A 17,867-nucleotide genomic window follows, 5' to 3' on the forward strand; every position below is an offset into this window, starting at 1 on the left:
TCAAGAGTCTCTCATGGTTTGCCTCTCTCCCTCTCCCCCACTATTTCCCCCCTTCTTCTCCCCCATTGTCCTCCATTAAGTTCCTCCTCATCCTCCTATACGTGCAAACATATGGTGTTTGTCCTTCTCTTGCTCAATGTTTTCTGACAGTTGATTGAATAATCACTATGTGCAGATTAATATACTTGGAGCCTTACATGCCCCATACCATTAATTCTCCATGGTAACCCTATAGATATTGTTATTGTCCTCAATTTACAGATTCAGGGCTCTGAGTCTCAGCAGTGTGTTTATAATCTTTGACTGGAGAACCAAAAGTTTTTCTGAAGGCCCTTACAATAGAATCTGCATTAGGTCTCATTGGCCATACTGGCTCCTTCCCAAATTAAGGGAAGCTGTGATAGGGCAACAGATTCTCATGATTGATTCATGACAATCATCCCTCTACCTGGGACTAGATATGTTACTGCTAAGTTGTGGTTCTATTATCAAGAAGAAAGCAGGACAGATTTCACATTATCTCCTTTAGCTAGGCAGTGTAGCAGGGTAGAAAAGAGCAGAGATGCTGGCACCTGAATTCTACCCTGGTCATGTATGACTGCAGCCAGCGTGGATATTTTCAGTTCTAGAGCTGAAATGGAGCAAATTGCTTTTTGCTTCAAAATGAATATTCCTCTCCTTTATTTAATTTAAAAACAAATAAACAGAGGCCACTGGCTGGCTCAGTCAATTAAGCATTTTACTTCGGATCAGGTCATGATCTCACGTTTCTGGGTTTGAGCCCCGTGCCAGGCTCTGTGCTGACAGCTCAGAGCCTGGAGCCTGCTTTGGATTCTGTGTTCTCCCTTTCTCTACCCTTTGCCTGCTCATGCTCTGTCTCTTTCTCTCAGAAATAAAATAAAAGCATTTTGAAAAAAACCTTTCATACCAGTTACGATCAATAGATGACCACTTTTTGGTATCTCTTACTTTTTAGACTCTTTCCCTTCCTCTAACTAGTACACTTCTTTCCCTAAAATTTCTTTGGATTGAGGGAAAGACCCAGGAGACCCAAGTTCAGACTGGCCAATATGGTGGGGGGATTTGGTTGAGGTCCTTTACACTGCCTCCTAGCTTCCCTGGTTGTAGAATGGGTAAATGTGACCCAGGCTTCTATCTGTGTGAATCAAATTAAATAATGGCAGTGAATTAGCACTGAGCAATGCTAAGTAAAGCAGCCTTGCTGCTTAGCATTAAACAGTCTGTCATTAAACATTGTGCCTCCAAAGACTGCAAGTGGGCTAAAAATCTCCAGTGAGTGGGATGGTGTCTGTCTCACACACGAATATCTGTACTATTGGGTTTGTATCATCAGGATAAACATGATTCGCCTTCCTAGAACAACAGATTTACTCCACAGTAAGACAGGCAGAACTTTACTTTTACATTAAAAGAGATATGGGTATCTTATAGAGTAGGATGGAAAAGATACATGGTTTTCAAATATACAATGGAAACTATGAAAAAAATTAAACTTGTTGCAGGCTAATTTGAGCCACATCACAGACCCCCAGGTATAGGAAGACATTATTCTCTCTCCTTTGGAGAAGTAAAATATGAACATTTGAGATATAAACCAAGACTGCACCTCACAACCTCTGGTCATACCCCAACTCTACCAGTTACTTATCATACAATCTTGGACAAGTAATTTAAACTCTCTGAGCTACCCCTTCTTCATCTGCAAAAATGGGTGTAATATCTAAGTTAGGGGGCTGTGATGAGCAATGAAAGATATGCCGTCTAGGGGCATGTGGGTGGCTCAGTCGGTTAGGCATCCGACTTCAGCTCAGCTCATGATCTCGCAGTTCATGAGTTTGAGCCCCATGTCAGGCTCTGTGCTGACAGCTCAGAGCCTGGACCCTGCTTTGGATTCTGTGTCTCCCTTTCTCTCTGCCCTTCCCCCACTCACTCATATGCATGTGCTCTCTCTCTCTATCAAAAATAAACATTTAAAAAAATTTTAAAAAGATATGTTGTCTATCAAGTAGCTGCTGCAGCATGGACAATAAATGGCAGCGAGAACCATTCTGTTACTCATGAGAAGTAGAGCAGTTTGACAAATTTTATTTTTGACTCTCCTCAAACTCTTCTTCCTGTGTCTTTGTCAGGAATTTCTGATCAATCTTGGCACTCTTTTGTCTTGAATCTGAAGGCCGTCCTTTTCAATACTGTAGACACTGCTAATTAAAGAGTTGGCCCCATGCTCGGAACCTACTTGCCATCCTACTTAAAATAACCAAGTGAGCAATAGCGGAAAGACCATGACATTTAAATGCAGTCTCTGCCATTTATGAGCTCTGTGACTGTAGGTAAGTCAGGGAGCTGGCTTTTAGGGAGCCTCTGTGAGAAGCCTTGGGTGGCTTATAGAGGGTCAGGGCTCAAAGGTTTTTGAAAGGTCAGGGGGGAAGGTTAGTTCCTCTGCTGCACTACACCCTTGTTGTATTGCAGTCAAATGCTTACCCAGCCTCCATGACAACATCCACGTCACAGTTTAAGATTTTGTGATAGCTCATGCCAACTTTGGAAGTATCTGACTATTAAGAAGTTCTTTCTGGGGCGCCTGGGTGGCTTAGTCGGTTAAGCGTCCGACTTTCGCTTAGGTCATGATCTCACGGTTCGTGGGTTCAAGCCCCGCGTTGGGCTCTGTGCTGACTGCCAGCAAAGAGCCTGGAGCCTGTTTCAGTCTGTGACTCCCTCTCTCTCTGACCCTCCCCTGCTCACACTGTCTCTCTCTCTCTCTCTCTCCTAGAAATAAATAAAAACATTTAAAAAAAATAAAAAAAAGAAGTCCTTTCTGAGATTTTGGTTTAAGTGCTTATTTGTAACTCCCTCAACTGGTTCTCTAGTGAAGAACTGTCATCTTTTTACACCAAAGTGTCCATTAACATCTGGTCCCTACCACCCTTTCCTATTACCAGAGAAACCTATCTTCCTTGGGTGAATACCTTGACAAGCTGCTTAAGTTGTGGGGATTGGAGAAGAGTCAGTCAGATGCTGGGATGGGGGTCTAGTGCTCTAGCCTGTGTGGTACTCAGTGGACAGTAAGCTAAATTATTATGGACAGTGGAGGAGAAGTTCAGAAGCCCTAGAAGAAGATACTTGAGAGAAGAAAGGCATGGTGAGCATACTATTATCTTGAATGCACTTTGGGAAAAGAAACACAAATTCACAAAGGGATCTTGTATCACATTTTCTCAGATGATAAAATCACTGCCCTCAGCACCTGATTAATATATAATTGCATTATATAGTAATGAATTGAATAGTGGTGCTATCTATGAAGAGCCAGCACGCCCAAAATGAATATGCAAACAGTATATATATATGTATACATATGTATACATATATTTATTATTACAGAATATATTTGTAACTCATGTTCCCTTGAGCAAACTGTGGGAAATGCTGGAGTTGAACAACAGCAACCAAATAAGCAGGCAAAAAGTTACTAAAGAATAAATCTTTTAAATGCTCATCACAGTAAAAAAACAAAACAACAACAACAAAAATGCTGTAACTATTTGTGGTGATGGATACTAACTAGATTTATTGTGATGATCATTTCCCAATATATCTAAGTATAGGATCACTATGTCATATACCTGAAACTTTTATAATGTTATACGTCAATTATATTCCAACTTTAAAAAATAAAATTTAAATTAAAATAAAATTGAATCCACCCGTTCGTAAGAAAGAAATGGAGGACGTACCTTGCCCACAATCTCATTCCAGCACTGTTCACTTCTGCCTCCTCTTCCAAACTATGCGTTTCTGCTTACAATTACCCCTTACACCCTGCGATTCCCACCTCACATGTTTCTTAACATAGGTCAGTTTATGTGATCAATCGCCTTTGTGTGATGTCTTAAATAATATATTGTAGAATTGTATGTATAATATTTTTTCCCCACTCAAGAATTTGGAGAGGACCCAATTTAAGAGCACATTATGTAACAAAGAATGAAACCCAAAGTGTAGACTTGTCAGAAAGCCATGGACACTGAAGGGGTGGATTGTGGTTTGGATATACTGATTTTCTTGCTCCCTGTTCTCACAATACCCGATATTGGATTGCAGGGTGAACAACTTGATTCCAGGGTAGGTGCAGTGAAGGGATGTAATTAGCCTATTTAGCTCTACTAATGTCTTGTAAAGTCATTCAAGTGAGAACAGCAGATATATCAGTTCCGCCTTGGACCCTGCCACAGGGGGCATTGTATTTCTACATTGCTATTAATAGTTCCCACAGTAGGCATCAGCTGATTCAGCCTTTTCTATTTCATCAAACCAAGACACAGTGAAGAATTTCTACAGAATGTGTGTGTCCGTAGACCTGTATTTGATCAAAATGCTGTAGCCCCTCTGAAATTACAGACTCTGTGCAGAATCACCTCTTTCTTCCCTTTACTGAAATATACAAAAACTGATAGTTGTATTTACAGTGCATTGGGCATAACCAAAGGGAGCTTATTTCTCTCTCTCCTCTTTTTTTAAAAAAATATTTATTTATTTTGAGAGAGAGAGAGAATAGGGGAAAGGTAGAGAGAGAGGAGAGACAGAGAATCCCAAGCAGGCTCCGCAAAGAGCCCTACTCGGGGCTCTCACAAACCATGATATCATGACCTGAGCCAAAATCAAGAGGAGGATGCTTAACCAACTGAGCCACCCAGGAGCCTCTCCTCTCTCTCTCTGTAAGGGGAAAAGAGATGTATAGCTTATTATTCCAGAAGTTTTAGAAGGCAAGGACTCGTTTTTATGACCAATATTTACTTAGGACCTTACTTTCTTCTGAGCACTTTTACTAGCCTGGGAGCTACAGCACTGAACAATACAGAAAACATATCCTTTTCCAGAGAACTTGCATTCCACTGGAGGTAGAAAAACCATAAATAAGTAAGAAAACAGTGCAGTATTGAACATAAGATGAAGGTAAAGAGATAAGGACAGAGGGGAGGCTACTCTAGGTTGAGTGGTCAGGAATGAACCTTGGAGGAGATGATGTTTTGCCAGAGACTTGAAACGTCAGAAAGCGCCAAGCCAAGTGAAGGTCTGGGAGAACAGGATTGTAGGCAGAGGGGGCCATCTGTACGAAGGTAAGGCCAGACCAGTGTAGCTGGAGCGTGGTATGTGGCAGGGAGAGGATGCTATTATGTGTAGCTCAGGGCTATGCAGGGCTGGAGTATGTAAAGGGCATATATGCCAGAGGTAAATGTTTTGGATTTTATTCCATGGAGGTTGGGAGCCAGAGAATGTTATGCAGGGAAGATGTATGTAATGAAAAACACCACTCTGGGTGCTGTGTGGTCAATGGATCATTAGGGGATAATATTAGAAGGAAGAGGAAGATACTACTGCAACCCTTCAACTGAAGATGATGATGGTAGCGGTAGAAATGGTAATTATAATATTTGTTTAAGTTTGTTGTTGCAAAAAAATACATAAAGTAAAATTTATCATTCTATCTATTTTCAATAGTTAAGTACATTAAGTACATTCACACTGTCGTACAGTCATCACCATTCATCTCTAGAACTTTTTCACCATCCCAAACTGAAACTCCATATGCATTAAATATAAATTAGCATTCCCTCTTCACCCCAGCCCTTGGTAACCATGGTTCTCTTTTCCGTCTCTGTCAACTGGACTATTCTAAGTACTTCACGTCAGTGGAGTCAAACCATGTTTTCCTTATGTGTCTGACATATTTCACTTAGTATAAAATGTCTTCAAGGTTCATCCATGTTGTAGCATGTATCAGAATTTCATTCCTTTTCAAAGCTGAACTCCACTGTATGTATATACCACGTTTGGTGTATCCATTCCCCCGTTGGTGGATATTTGGTTTGTTCTACTTCTTTGACTACTGTGAATAGTGCTGCTAAAAACACAAATATACAAATATTTGTTCAAGGGCCGGCTTTTCAGTTCTTTGGGGTATCTGCCCATAGAAAGAGAATTGTGGGATCATGTGCTAATTTCCATGTTTAATTTTTTGAGGAACCACCATACAGTTTTCAATAATTCTATTTCAAAGGTACAATTATCAAGAATTGTTGAAGGACTGGTGCTATGAGTTCAAGAAAGAAAAGAATTAAAAGTGATCTCAAGATTTTTAGTTTTACAATGGGAGAATCATGGGCTATGTACTATGGTAATGAATTCTGGAATAAAAGGGTTTGGGTGTTTGTGTGAGATGTGTGTAAATATCAGAGGTTCTCTTTAGAACATACTGTATTTATCATGACTGTTAGACATACAGATGGAAACATCAGGCAGGAAGTTTGATATGTTATAAATCTAGAATCCCAGGGTCAGGGATGGATATCAAATATATAAAGTACATATACTTTATTTATATTAATAAAATAGATAACATTTAAAATCACAGGACTCAATGAAATCACTTAAGGGCAGAGTAGTTTTATATATGACTGAGCTCTGGGGAATCTCAGCATTTAGAGGTTGAACCAAGAAGCTAACAGCAAACAAGACTGAGAAGGAATCTCTGGCAAAAGGAAATCCAGGAGAAAAGGGATTTTTGCAAGCCACAACAACAAAGTCTGTCAGAAGGGAATGAATGATCAACCCACTGAGAAGTGAAGCATGTCAAATAAAAATGCACCCATTGGGTTTGGCAAGCTGGAGGTCATCAATGTACTTGGCATAGGCAATTTCAGGAAGTAGAGGGGTTGGAAGCCTGATTAGAATGAGCTGAGAAGGATAATGGAGATGCTATTTCTCATTTCTCACCTATTAACAACCCAATCCACAGGTGTTATTGCAAAGGAAAATAGTAAAATGGTACAATAAGTGGAAGTGGGTATCCATCAAGGAAGGTATTTCCAAGAGACTCAATCATAAAATTCTTCATACAAGAAGAGTAGAAAGAGAGGGTGTAGGAGAAGGAAGGAAATACCTAGCTAAGCGAAATCCATGAGAAGGTGCGAGGAGAGAAGATCCAGAGCCCCCAGGAGAAGAGTTGTCTGGGGTAGATTCAGGAACTTTTCATCCAGTATAACAGGAGGGAAGGCCGAGAGTATGGATACAGAAATAGGGAGGTTGGTAGACATAGTGGTAGATAATTCTCTTTGTGAAGTAAGGAGATTCAGTTATCATCGGAGAAAAGTGGGTGGGGGGAGTGGAAGACACCTGAGGGGCAATGGTGAAGTGTGAAGTGGTCCTCTTGGGGAAGGTATCACTCTATGGCTTGGCACGCTGGTGCTGGCTTGAGACAGTAGCCAAGAATTTTTTTTAATTTATTTATTTTGAGACAGAGAGAGCACAAGTGGGAGAAGGGTAGAAAGAAGGAGAGGGAGAGAGAATCCCAAGCTCCACACTGTCAGTGCAGAGCCCAATGTGGGGCTCAAAACCACGAACTGTGAAGTCATGGCCTGAGCCAGACTCAAGAGTCAGACGCCTAACTGACCGAGCCTGTAGCTATGAATTTAAATGATAAGTCAATAGTGCTTATGTCTTTTCTAGCAAAGTTCAGGAGCTTGGCTGAAGGTGAGAAGAGTCAGGGAACTGGATTTAACCAATACTGGGGTTGTGTTTTGTTTTGTTTTTTGTAACATGAAGGGATATTTATTTATTTAATATAATTTATTGTCAAGTTAGCTAACATACAGTGTATACAGTGTGCTCTAGTTTGGGAGGGTAGTTTCCCTTGATTTATCACCTACATAAAACACCCAGTGCTCATCTCAAGTGCCCAACACTGGGGGTTTAATATGTGAGTACAATTGAAGGGGTGAGAGAATTAAAGGTTTGTACAAGGAATGGTAACAATGGCTGCGGAAGGGAAGGGAGGATAGAAGTGACAGTTTTGATGTAGAAATACAAAATCTACATCAATTACAGAGTCAGTAATTGATGGTCTCTGTGTGCTACGTGTGCCAGCTTGGGAATTGGATTGGAGTGAAGGCCAGGTTGGTCAGGGGATGGGCAGTTCTAATAGCAAAAGAACAATTAGGAAATGGGGTTGGGTAGATGGCAAGATGATTGGCGGTAATTCAGGGAAGTGAGTGCTAAGGGATTTGATGGAACATCCACATAGACACTGTAATCATCAATAATGAGGAAGAGCAAGGGAGAAGGAACTCATTAGTGACCTGCTAATGACAGCAAAGTTGTAAGAGTCCTCCATATATATTGTAACCAAATAATTTTGTCAAAAGTAGTTAATGTGTTTTTCCAAAGACTTTTCATTCATAGATATGCTTTTCAGAGGTTCACGGTTTAAAATCAGTTTGACATCTTTGGATGTGGACAATGCCTAGATGGTATTTCTGAACATGACTGTACATCAGAAGGTCCTAGAGAGTCCAAGCATCACAGGACTGAGCTAGGTCTGAAGACCCATGGTGTTTACAGCTACCCGAGGTGATTTAGAGCATAACCACTGACTTGAACCTTAGTATAAGTCACCTGAAATGAAAGAAATAGAATAATTCCTTTCATGCTTAGCATAATTTGAGCAGGCTAAAGAGATGAGGAAGTCATGCTAAGTTTCAGAACTAAAAAATATCAGCTTGTTCTATCTGGAATTTTCATAGAGTACATGGGGTCTATTTTCATTCTCCTCTGCTACGTGAATAAACAATGTTAGCATCCTGGGATTTACCCTGTAGTGACTTAGAAGTTACATCATCAGGCACCTGGCTGGCTCAGTCGGTAGAGAGTGCAATTCTTAATCTCCCAGTTATGAGTTCTAGGCCAACAATGGGTGGAGGGCTTGCTTTAAGAAATTACCCCATCACATTTTGGGGAAACTATGTACTCAGAATCTATGTTTATACAATTTATTTTTATGTCAAAAACCCCCTTTTTAAAAATTTGCCTTGTCTTTTTCTCAGAGTCTTTGTCTGAATTTAGTAGTAAATATGCCCCTTTTCCACTGTAGTCCTTCTGGTCTGGTTCCTTATGAGCCTTTCTTATCCTCTCCATCCCAGGGGGAACCGTATCTCATTTACCTCTATATTCCCTATGTTCTAGCACAGTTGTTATCAAAGTAGGTAAATATTCAATGAATACGTGAATGTAAGAGTACTGTAAGATATATAAAATTAGCTAATGGTTACCACTCTGATCTCTGTATTATTCTCTAAGCTCCAAGTTTCGTTCCTGGGAAAGGTGGTAGATACAATGATACGTGGTTTTGATAAATAAGAAAAATGAGGCCCAAGGATTTAATAGAAAGTTCCCAAAGTGTCCAACTCACAGCAATTTTTTTCCCACCAAACCCTCATAAGTTCAGGGAAAGAAATCATTTTGCTAATTGTGCCACCACCCAAGCATCTTGCCTCCTGGTAGGGCTTCTCATTGTCTCCTGGTTTTTTTTTTTAAATTTTTAATGTTTATTTATTTTTGAGAGACAGACACAGAGTATGAGCAGGGGAGGGGCAGAGAGAGAGGGAGACACAGAATCCAAAGCAGGCTCCAGGCTCTGAGCTGTCAGTAGAGTCAAACACGGGGCTTGAACTCAGGAACCACGAGATCATGACGTGAGCTGAAGTCGGATGCTTAACCAACGGAGCCACCCAAGGCACTCTCTCCTTGTCTCCTTTTTGCCTGTCAAAAAAATAACTGATGCTCACGGGAGGCAGGTCTGAAAGAAGGAGCAATAGCCTAATACCCGATTTACCTTGAGCTTTGGATTGCCAAGAGTGTATGAAGGTGCACCATTAATGCTCTGAGTTTACACAGTCAGGATTAACCTTCTTGAATGCACTAGAAATTGTCCTGGTATCACTTAGACATTCATTTATTGCCTATCAGGCACCGTGAACTTATGGAATGGAATTTGACATTAATCTAGAAACCATCCCAGCGTGAAGGAGTTTATGATCCAGTTGGAGAAAAAATACATATAAGCATGATAAATGTATAATGGAAGAAGTATTCCATGCAAAGCATGTAGGAGGGGCCAATGACTCCGAATTGGAAATTCATGAAATGAACGCTTCCTGCAAGAAGTGACACTGGAGCTGTAGGATGAAGGATGAATCTGCGTTTTCTGAGTACAGTGGTGAGAGAGCTCTGATTCAGGTAAACAAGCAGCAGAAAGTGGGGCGAGGGTGCAGGAAGCATGTGAGGGACCATACGTGCTTCTGTGTGGCTGGAGCACAGGAGCCAGATTACAAAAGGACTTGGTCTCATAAAAGTGAGTTTTGACGATACTTGACATTTCTTGAAACAATAGAATCCATCAAAGTGTCTGTGATTGAGTTTGCAACGCTGAGAGTTTAGCCGTAGAACCCTGCTGTTTGAGGAGCACCTGGGTGGCTCAGTTGGTTAAGCATCCCACTTCAGCTCAGGCACAGCTCAGGAGTTTGAGCCTGGCGTGGGGCTCTATGCTGACAGCTCAGAGCAGGGAGCCTGCTTTGGATTCTTTGTCTTCCTCTCTCTATGCCCCTCCCCTGCTCATGCTCGCTCCCTCTCTCTCTGTGTGTATGTCTCAAACATAAACAAACATGAAAAAATAAAAAAATAAAAACAATAGTTCCTAGGCTTCTGAGACAGTTTACCCAATCTTTAAAAAAAATAAGAAAGAAAGAAAGAAAGAAAGAAAGAAAGAAAGAAAGAAAGAAAGAAAGAAAACTGTTTAAACCCCCGACACTCTATCTTTCTAGCCAACTGTACCCTGCACCAGAAAAAAAAAATGTGCCACAGATACAGATGATCACTTACAAATCCAGAACCATTTTAAGAACCTAACAAGCAAAATAAGATGTTCAAAGTTTACGAGACTGCACATGCACCACATGACGGTGTGGTATTTACTTTGTCCTGCTTGTAGGCAAGGGGCTTGTTATTTATGAATATTTTTAAGAAAAGAGGACTCTGACAATCTTAGTCTATCAAAGACTAAGGTCACCTTATTCTGGTGACAAAAAAGCCACTTGACTAGGCTGGAAATGTGCCCCCAAAACCTATTTCAGAATTTTGTCTTTAATGGCTTTTGTGAATTTAGGTTGAAGGGCTTTCATGGTACATTAGAGAAGGGCAGTAAAAACCTGAGAGTGCAAGAGCGGGGGCCCCTATGAATGCCAGTGCTGTCCTCTGATGGAGAAGTGCTGCTTACAGTAATACTCGTGTCTGAGGACTTTGAAAACAGTGTGGGTCATTCCTCTAAGTATTTACCATCACACTACTGCCTTCATTGGAAGAGGGTGAGTTTTGTTCCCGATCCCGTTAATGGGTGGAAGACTAGTCCAGTTCCTTTAACTACCCCAGCAATACTATTTATTAAGTAACTAGAGGGATTGTAGCATAATCCTTAAAAAGATTCTAATCTCTGCAAGTTTAAAATGTAACCATAGGATAGATCGTTTGTTTCCTTGTTTTGTAGAGTCTTGACTGTCACTCCAGAGTGACACAGATGAAAATGATAATTAATACTACTACCTTATAGCAATTTAATTGCTCACATGACCCTAGGAGATCTACTTACTTGCGTAAAGTATACTACAGAAATGCAAAGTCTTAGGCTTTGAATTAGAGAGACTCAGGCTCAAAGCCCAGTTTTCCCATTTACCTACTCTGTGACCTGGCATTAAGTTGCTTAACCTCTTTGAGCCCCTGATTTCTGATCTAGAAACTGGGGGTTTAACTGGTAACCGTGTCAGAGGTTGACCGTGGGAACTGGAGGAGACCGTGAATGATGATGGGCTAGCTCACTGTTTCAACCCCACTGAGCACTCTTGTGCATTTTCAATTTTACCTTTTAGTTGTATTTGTTTATGACCAACTTTCTCTTTCCCTTTTACTCCCCTAGAGATATGAAGCCTGACAATATTTTGCTTGATGAACATGGTAAGTAAATGATTTGTTTGCAATCAATGTGACTTGCACAGAGAACCAAGTACATGGGACAGAACTGATCATCCGCAGCAAAGGAGTATTACACGTGGGAAAAGCCCCACGTGATTCAGTCAGCCGAGCTCTATGTACAAATGTCTGATGAGTAGGAGGGACAATCTGGGGTGGGGGGGTGCTTATCATTGTAGCAGTGGCACCAGTATACCAGTACACGCTTAAGTAACATATTTATACAATGGAAAATGTCACCCTCTTTTCAATTTTCTTCCTCTCCTACTGATTTCAAGAAAACCATCACAGTTTTTTGGTGCTAATCTGGCTTACTATCTTTATAAAAATCATCTTTCTGTTTTTATAAACATAGCAAAAGCCTCAAGGTTAGAACAATTGATAGGCTAGAGTATCTGCTGAATTATTAGCAACACTCTTTTGTTCTCCTTGCATCTACATTTATGCTTTACTCCTTAGGAAGGAAACCTGGTTGCACATCTGCAGACGAGATCTCGAGTTTTCTGTTCAAAGATTTTTCAGTTAAAAGAAAAATCAGTTTGCAATCGGATAAAGAAGATGTGGTGTGTAATTGAATATTACTACGCAAACAAAAAGAATGAAATATGTTAACTTGGATTTACATACAACTTTTTAAATTTTGAAAATTAAAAAGTTTAAAAAAACAGTCAGTTTAAAGAAAAAGAGAAAGTAGACAACAGGGAAGGTGGCACCCGGATGTGAAAGTGATACGGGGATATGGCAATAACCGTGATGGTGACCAGCGGACGCCTGAAGCCCAAGCAACACTGATTAAAGAGATCTTGAGAGCAAGCTTTTGCCAGCAATGAGTAATGTGAGACATCTCTTCGCAATGTTTATTTTAATGTACGTTTGGATATGCTGGGACAGGAGGACAGACAGACGTGTAGGACACACAGCCTGCATGATGTAAATGCTACAGCGGCAGCAGGATCTTTCTTGCATGTTTAGCAAGCGGTTGGCTGAGGGAGTCCTAAAGATGCACAGCTCCTTATTCACTTGATTTTTACAAAAGGGATTTACAGTGGGACCGAAACTCCCAAGCACCATCAGTCACTCATTACTTATTTACCTGGGTGCATTTTACACCTGATTTGCCAGCCCCTACCTGTGCTCAGAGGGCTAAGAAACACTTTTGTGTATGACCTCTAATTTCAAAGCTCAGGGTCATTATTTATTTATGGACTGTCTAAAAAGATTTTTTCCACTTCCTTCCAGGGCCTAATTTCTTCCTTCCCTTTACTACTTCTGACAGTTGGGAGCAGACGCTCAGAATCTCAGAACTGTGAGCAATAGCGAGACTGAGCATGAAGGTGACTTTCGTGAGAATACTGGCTGTCCCTGCCTTAAGAAGTCAGGAGCCTCACTCACCCTCGTGCAGATAAACTCTGTGGAGCTTCTGAGTTTTGAAGGGGGCTTTCCCTCACCCACAGAGGCCACTTTTGCACAATTTGGGGGTTCTGTCCCCACTTGCTCCCTGGATAACTGTTGCCTTTAGGTACAAACAGATTGCTCTACCATTTGTCGAGGCCCTAAAGGGAGACATATAGGTCCTGTTGACCAAAGACTTTTCAAGATTTACCTTCCATTCAGAGAGGAATGTTTTAATCCTGGGCCTCAAACATCGCTTCGACTTATGTCTACAATCAAGTCATCCTATTCTCTCTCATTTGATTTCTTTCTTCTCAGCTTGGTGATTGTAGATTAGGAGAAAGGTCCAAAAGTAAATTAATCTTCAAGTTTACCTGCGTGTAGAAACTACTCTTGTGGGGCGCCTGAGTGGTTTAGTCAGTTAAGCATCCAACTCTTGATTTCAGCTCAGGTCGTGATCTCATCGTTGCTAGATCAAGGCCTGCTTGGACTCTCCCTCTCTCTTCCTCTGCCCCCCTACCTACCTATTACCTCCCTCCCTCCCTCTCTCTCTGTCTCTCAAAAAAAGAAAATTAAATTAAAAAAAAAGAAATTACCCTTGTGAAAGTATAATTATGTCATATTTTAGTTAAGAGTGTGGATTCTAGAGCCAAATTGCCTAAGTTCAAAGCCTAGCTCACCCTCTCACTAGCTCTGAGAGTTTCAACAGACTGTCTAAACTTTCTCTGAATCTTAGTTCTTTGAGGAACCAAAAGAGTAATTAATTCTTAGAGTCACTGTAAAAACAAACGAGCATACTATTTATAAACTGCTTGATTGCAGGGCCTGCCATTAGAAAGTCACTCAGAAGTTAAATATTAATATCATTTCATGAGGCACTAATGGCTTTGTCCCCTAAAGAAGGAAGCTTAGTCTTCAACGTCTTGTTTTACGTGGCTCTGTCTGTATTAGATGGTCAGTGAAATCTGGGCATTTATCTGTCTTTACCAAAAAAATTCTTCTGATTCCAGAAGGGGCATTCCAAATCTTCTGTGCATCTACTTGTTAGGCCTTGTGTCCAAGCAATTTTGTTCAGCCCTGATTCTCCGGCAACACTTTCAGTGGTCTCTTCTGCTTTTCTCTCCCATGCACATGAGGCTAAGTCTGCTTATCAGGGCATTTTACATTTGGGAAGGCTGGGGCTCTGTTGCTTAGGGGAGTAGGAGCGGCCATCCCAGTCTACACCTATTACCTGGCGTCCTGACCCTTCCATTCACAAGTTTTTGGGTTTCAACAATGACTTAAGAGGACTTACTCACCTCAAGAATAACCACAGGTAATAAGTGAACCACTATTTTGGAAGGGGATGGATGTGTGCATGGGATAGAAGCAGACAGATAGGAGAGCTATTCCCGAAACACTGTCCTAGGGATCCCTTTCTGAAGAAAGATTTTTTAAGGTTATTCACTGTCTGTTTATTCAGAAAAACTAAGGCTTTGAGGCATTGCTCGGGGACCGTAATTAAGCACTCTTAAATGAACATATTCCTGGTAACTCCCACCCTCGAGCTCATTTTGTAGAGCTGCTCTTGTGCGACTCAATGGACCCACAAATCGACGCCTGCCATTTCGAGTGACTTGGGGTGTGATTTTCCAGATCTCATATATGAAACCCTCATTCGTCCTCTCCCTCCACGTTTATAGTATGGCACCCCGATGGGCCATCCCATGCTCCTTTTGCACGGGGATTTTAGCAGCCGTGAATGCTAACTGCCTATGACATGCCTCCGAAGCCTGTCCCTCCACGTGAGCTGCGTGTTACACCACACTGCTTACGTTTTAATTCAGCACCAGTCAGTGATGGGCAGAAACTGTTTTCTTCTTCCTGATTCCTGCCCGTTCATATTCATCAGAAAAGACCAATTTAAAGGAGCTAAACCCTTTTGTAAAATGGAGAATCTTTCCACCATGTAGGTGAACATTCAGAATTTGACTGAAAAAATGTTTTTAATTTCGAGCATACCTGTGACTCTTCTCCCCACATGTCTCATTTGCTGTCTCAGAGCCCAGGCTGGCGTTAGATCTTCGATGTCTTGTAATCAATTGTCCTGATAGATATTTTCATATCCTACCAACCGAAGTACCCCATCCAATCCTATCAATTCCATAGTGTCTACATTTTTGTGTTTGTCTTAAATTATTCAGGAAATAAATGCTGCATCCAGAGGAGCAATAACGTCTGCCTGTCACATCTGAGAAAATGACAATTATGGCATCATCTATAATTTAGTTTCCTTAATATCATCCCTAGTCCCAGGGAACAGAGAAAAGCAAAACCTCAGTCAGGGGGTTTGAAGAACTAATCCTACTGCCTGAATAGCTTCTTCCTCGCAGAGTCCCAAAACAGGCCTAAACATCAAGTGGGTAGCATCTTTTCAAGAAAAAAACTATATATGTATTTACAGATATAATTTATATATTTATATAAATGTTTTATATATATGTATTTAATGCAATATAATTATATATAATATAGAAATATGTTTATATATGTATCAATATATAACAGTGTATTATAATATATACATTATTTTGTATATTATATATAAATGTATATATAATATATATGTATAATGTATTTTGTATATAATATATGTTAGTGATACAATATATAAAATATATGTGTATTATAATACATTGTATTATACATTATATTACATATACATTATATGCTCATATATTATAACATACATTACATAATATATCTTTATAAAGATATATATCGATCTATGTATGTGGAGAGAAAAAAATGGCACCCTATATTCAAATTCAGTAGGTCTCAATCACATTCATTCAGCCTCTGGTAGTGCCCAAGGATATGCATTTTTAACAAGAATCCCAGGAAGATGTGGCACACACCCTTTCAACATTTCCGGGTAGCAGAAATGTTTGAAAGTTGGGGAACACCAGCTGACTGGTTATGGCATCCTGGAGAGCTGTGTTAGAAACATCCCCAGGCGGGACACAGACATAGTGAGAAAAACGTGTAAGTCATGACAATAATGACAGCTGAAGTAAATGACCCACTGCTATCCATTTGGATTTTTAATGTGACCCTATGTCTCAAGGTACAGAGGGGAAAAAACAAAACTGCGTTTCTAGGGCACCAAATCAGGACCTTCTGAGCCTTGTACCTGAAAAACTTCACACTTAACTAGTGGTTGTAACTGGGGATGGTTTAGCTCTACTTCCTGTCCCTGTAGGGGACATATGTCAGTGTCTGGAGACATTTTTGATTGTCAGGTTTCCAGCCAGGAGTGGAAAGTGCTGTTACTGTGCAGTGGGTAGAGGCTAGGGCTTAGTGAACTTCCTGCAATGCACAGGACACTCCCCACAGCAAAGAATTACCAGGTGCGAGAGGGTGAGAAACTCTGAGTAAGGTCCTGGCCTTACAGTCCCTCATTTCCAAGGCAATTCCCACATTCCTCAACCAGTAGGCAACTGAGCACTTAGATTTCAGCAGTTAGATTTCATTCTCACCGCACAGGAGGGAACCCGGCAGAGAGATCGCCAGGTACGACAGCATCTGGGGCCTGGCCCTGCGGTTTCAGCCCAGTGTACATGGGCTCCGTGGAGTTCTGCTTGTGTTGTTTGGCTAAGACCACCAGGCTCCATGTTCCAGTAGATTGTGGCCCTCAGACGATTTCTCCCCACCCTTCCTTGTCCATGCTAGTGGGGAGACAAACTCTGAGCCAACCGGCAAGTGGTTGTTTCAGTTTATCCAGCTCTTTGGTCTTGTGATAAAGCACAAATAGTTTGGGGGAGATTCATAACCCAATAACGGGGGCCTGGACAAACTCCTTGATTCTAATCCCAGCTGTGCTACTTCTGAGCCCTGGAAAATGAACCACAAACAACTTTTCTATTAAATAGGGACTATTTCACTAGGCTACCCTGTTTGAAAATGACCATTAATCAAATAAATGTAAAGACTACTGCAAAATAAAATTCAACATTCCTTCAATCAAATCCATCCAAAAGATATATAACCATACTTACCAGGTCAGGATCTCCTACCAAGCCGGGTCTTACTCTAAAAGAGTGCTCTCATACTTTATTGAGTATCAGAATGACCTGGGACACTTGTCCAAATGCTGGGCTCCGCCCTCAGTTTCTAAGTCAATAGGCTGGGGGTAGGGCTCCAGAATTTGCATTTCTAACAAGTTTCCAGGTGTTGCTGGTGATGCCAGAATGAGGACCACACTTTCAGAACCACATGGCTCTAAAACAGCCTCTACCTTTTCTTTCCACTTGAGGATGGATAATCTCAGGCTTGAAGCTGGTTTAGGACATCCACTCAGACTACAGGATCACATGCCTGGCTGCTCTTCTGAATCACCTGGGGAGTTCCTGGTTGTTTTTCACACGGATTCCCGGCTCTCCTACCATCCCATTGCTAGCAGAATCTCCCCAAAGTGGGGTCCCGGCATGTGCATTTGGCAAAATGTCACTGGAGTTTCTGACCATGAGAAATAGCAACAGTTGAATACTTTCTTCTTTCCAAACGCTGACCTAAGTCTTCCACAGTATTGTTTTATCTAATCTCCCCAGGACACTCATGAG

General features: G+C 41.0%; 1 protein-coding gene across 1 annotated transcript in view; it reads left to right on the plus strand.

Annotated features, from left to right (window-relative positions):
* The window catches only part of STK32A (serine/threonine kinase 32A), a 121,381-nt gene that overhangs the window by 69,676 nt on the left and 33,838 nt on the right, over positions 1-17,867 (plus strand). The window contains exon 6 of the mRNA XM_077772995.1: positions 11,822-11,859. Coding sequence (XP_077629121.1) covers positions 11,822-11,859 — 38 coding nt within the window. The remainder of the gene's footprint in view (positions 1-11,821; positions 11,860-17,867) is intronic.

This window comes from Crocuta crocuta, unplaced genomic scaffold, assembly GCF_008692635.1.
Source record: "Crocuta crocuta isolate KB4526 unplaced genomic scaffold, BGI_CrCroc_1.0 scaffold107, whole genome shotgun sequence".
Lineage (NCBI taxonomy): Eukaryota > Metazoa > Chordata > Mammalia > Carnivora > Hyaenidae > Crocuta > Crocuta crocuta.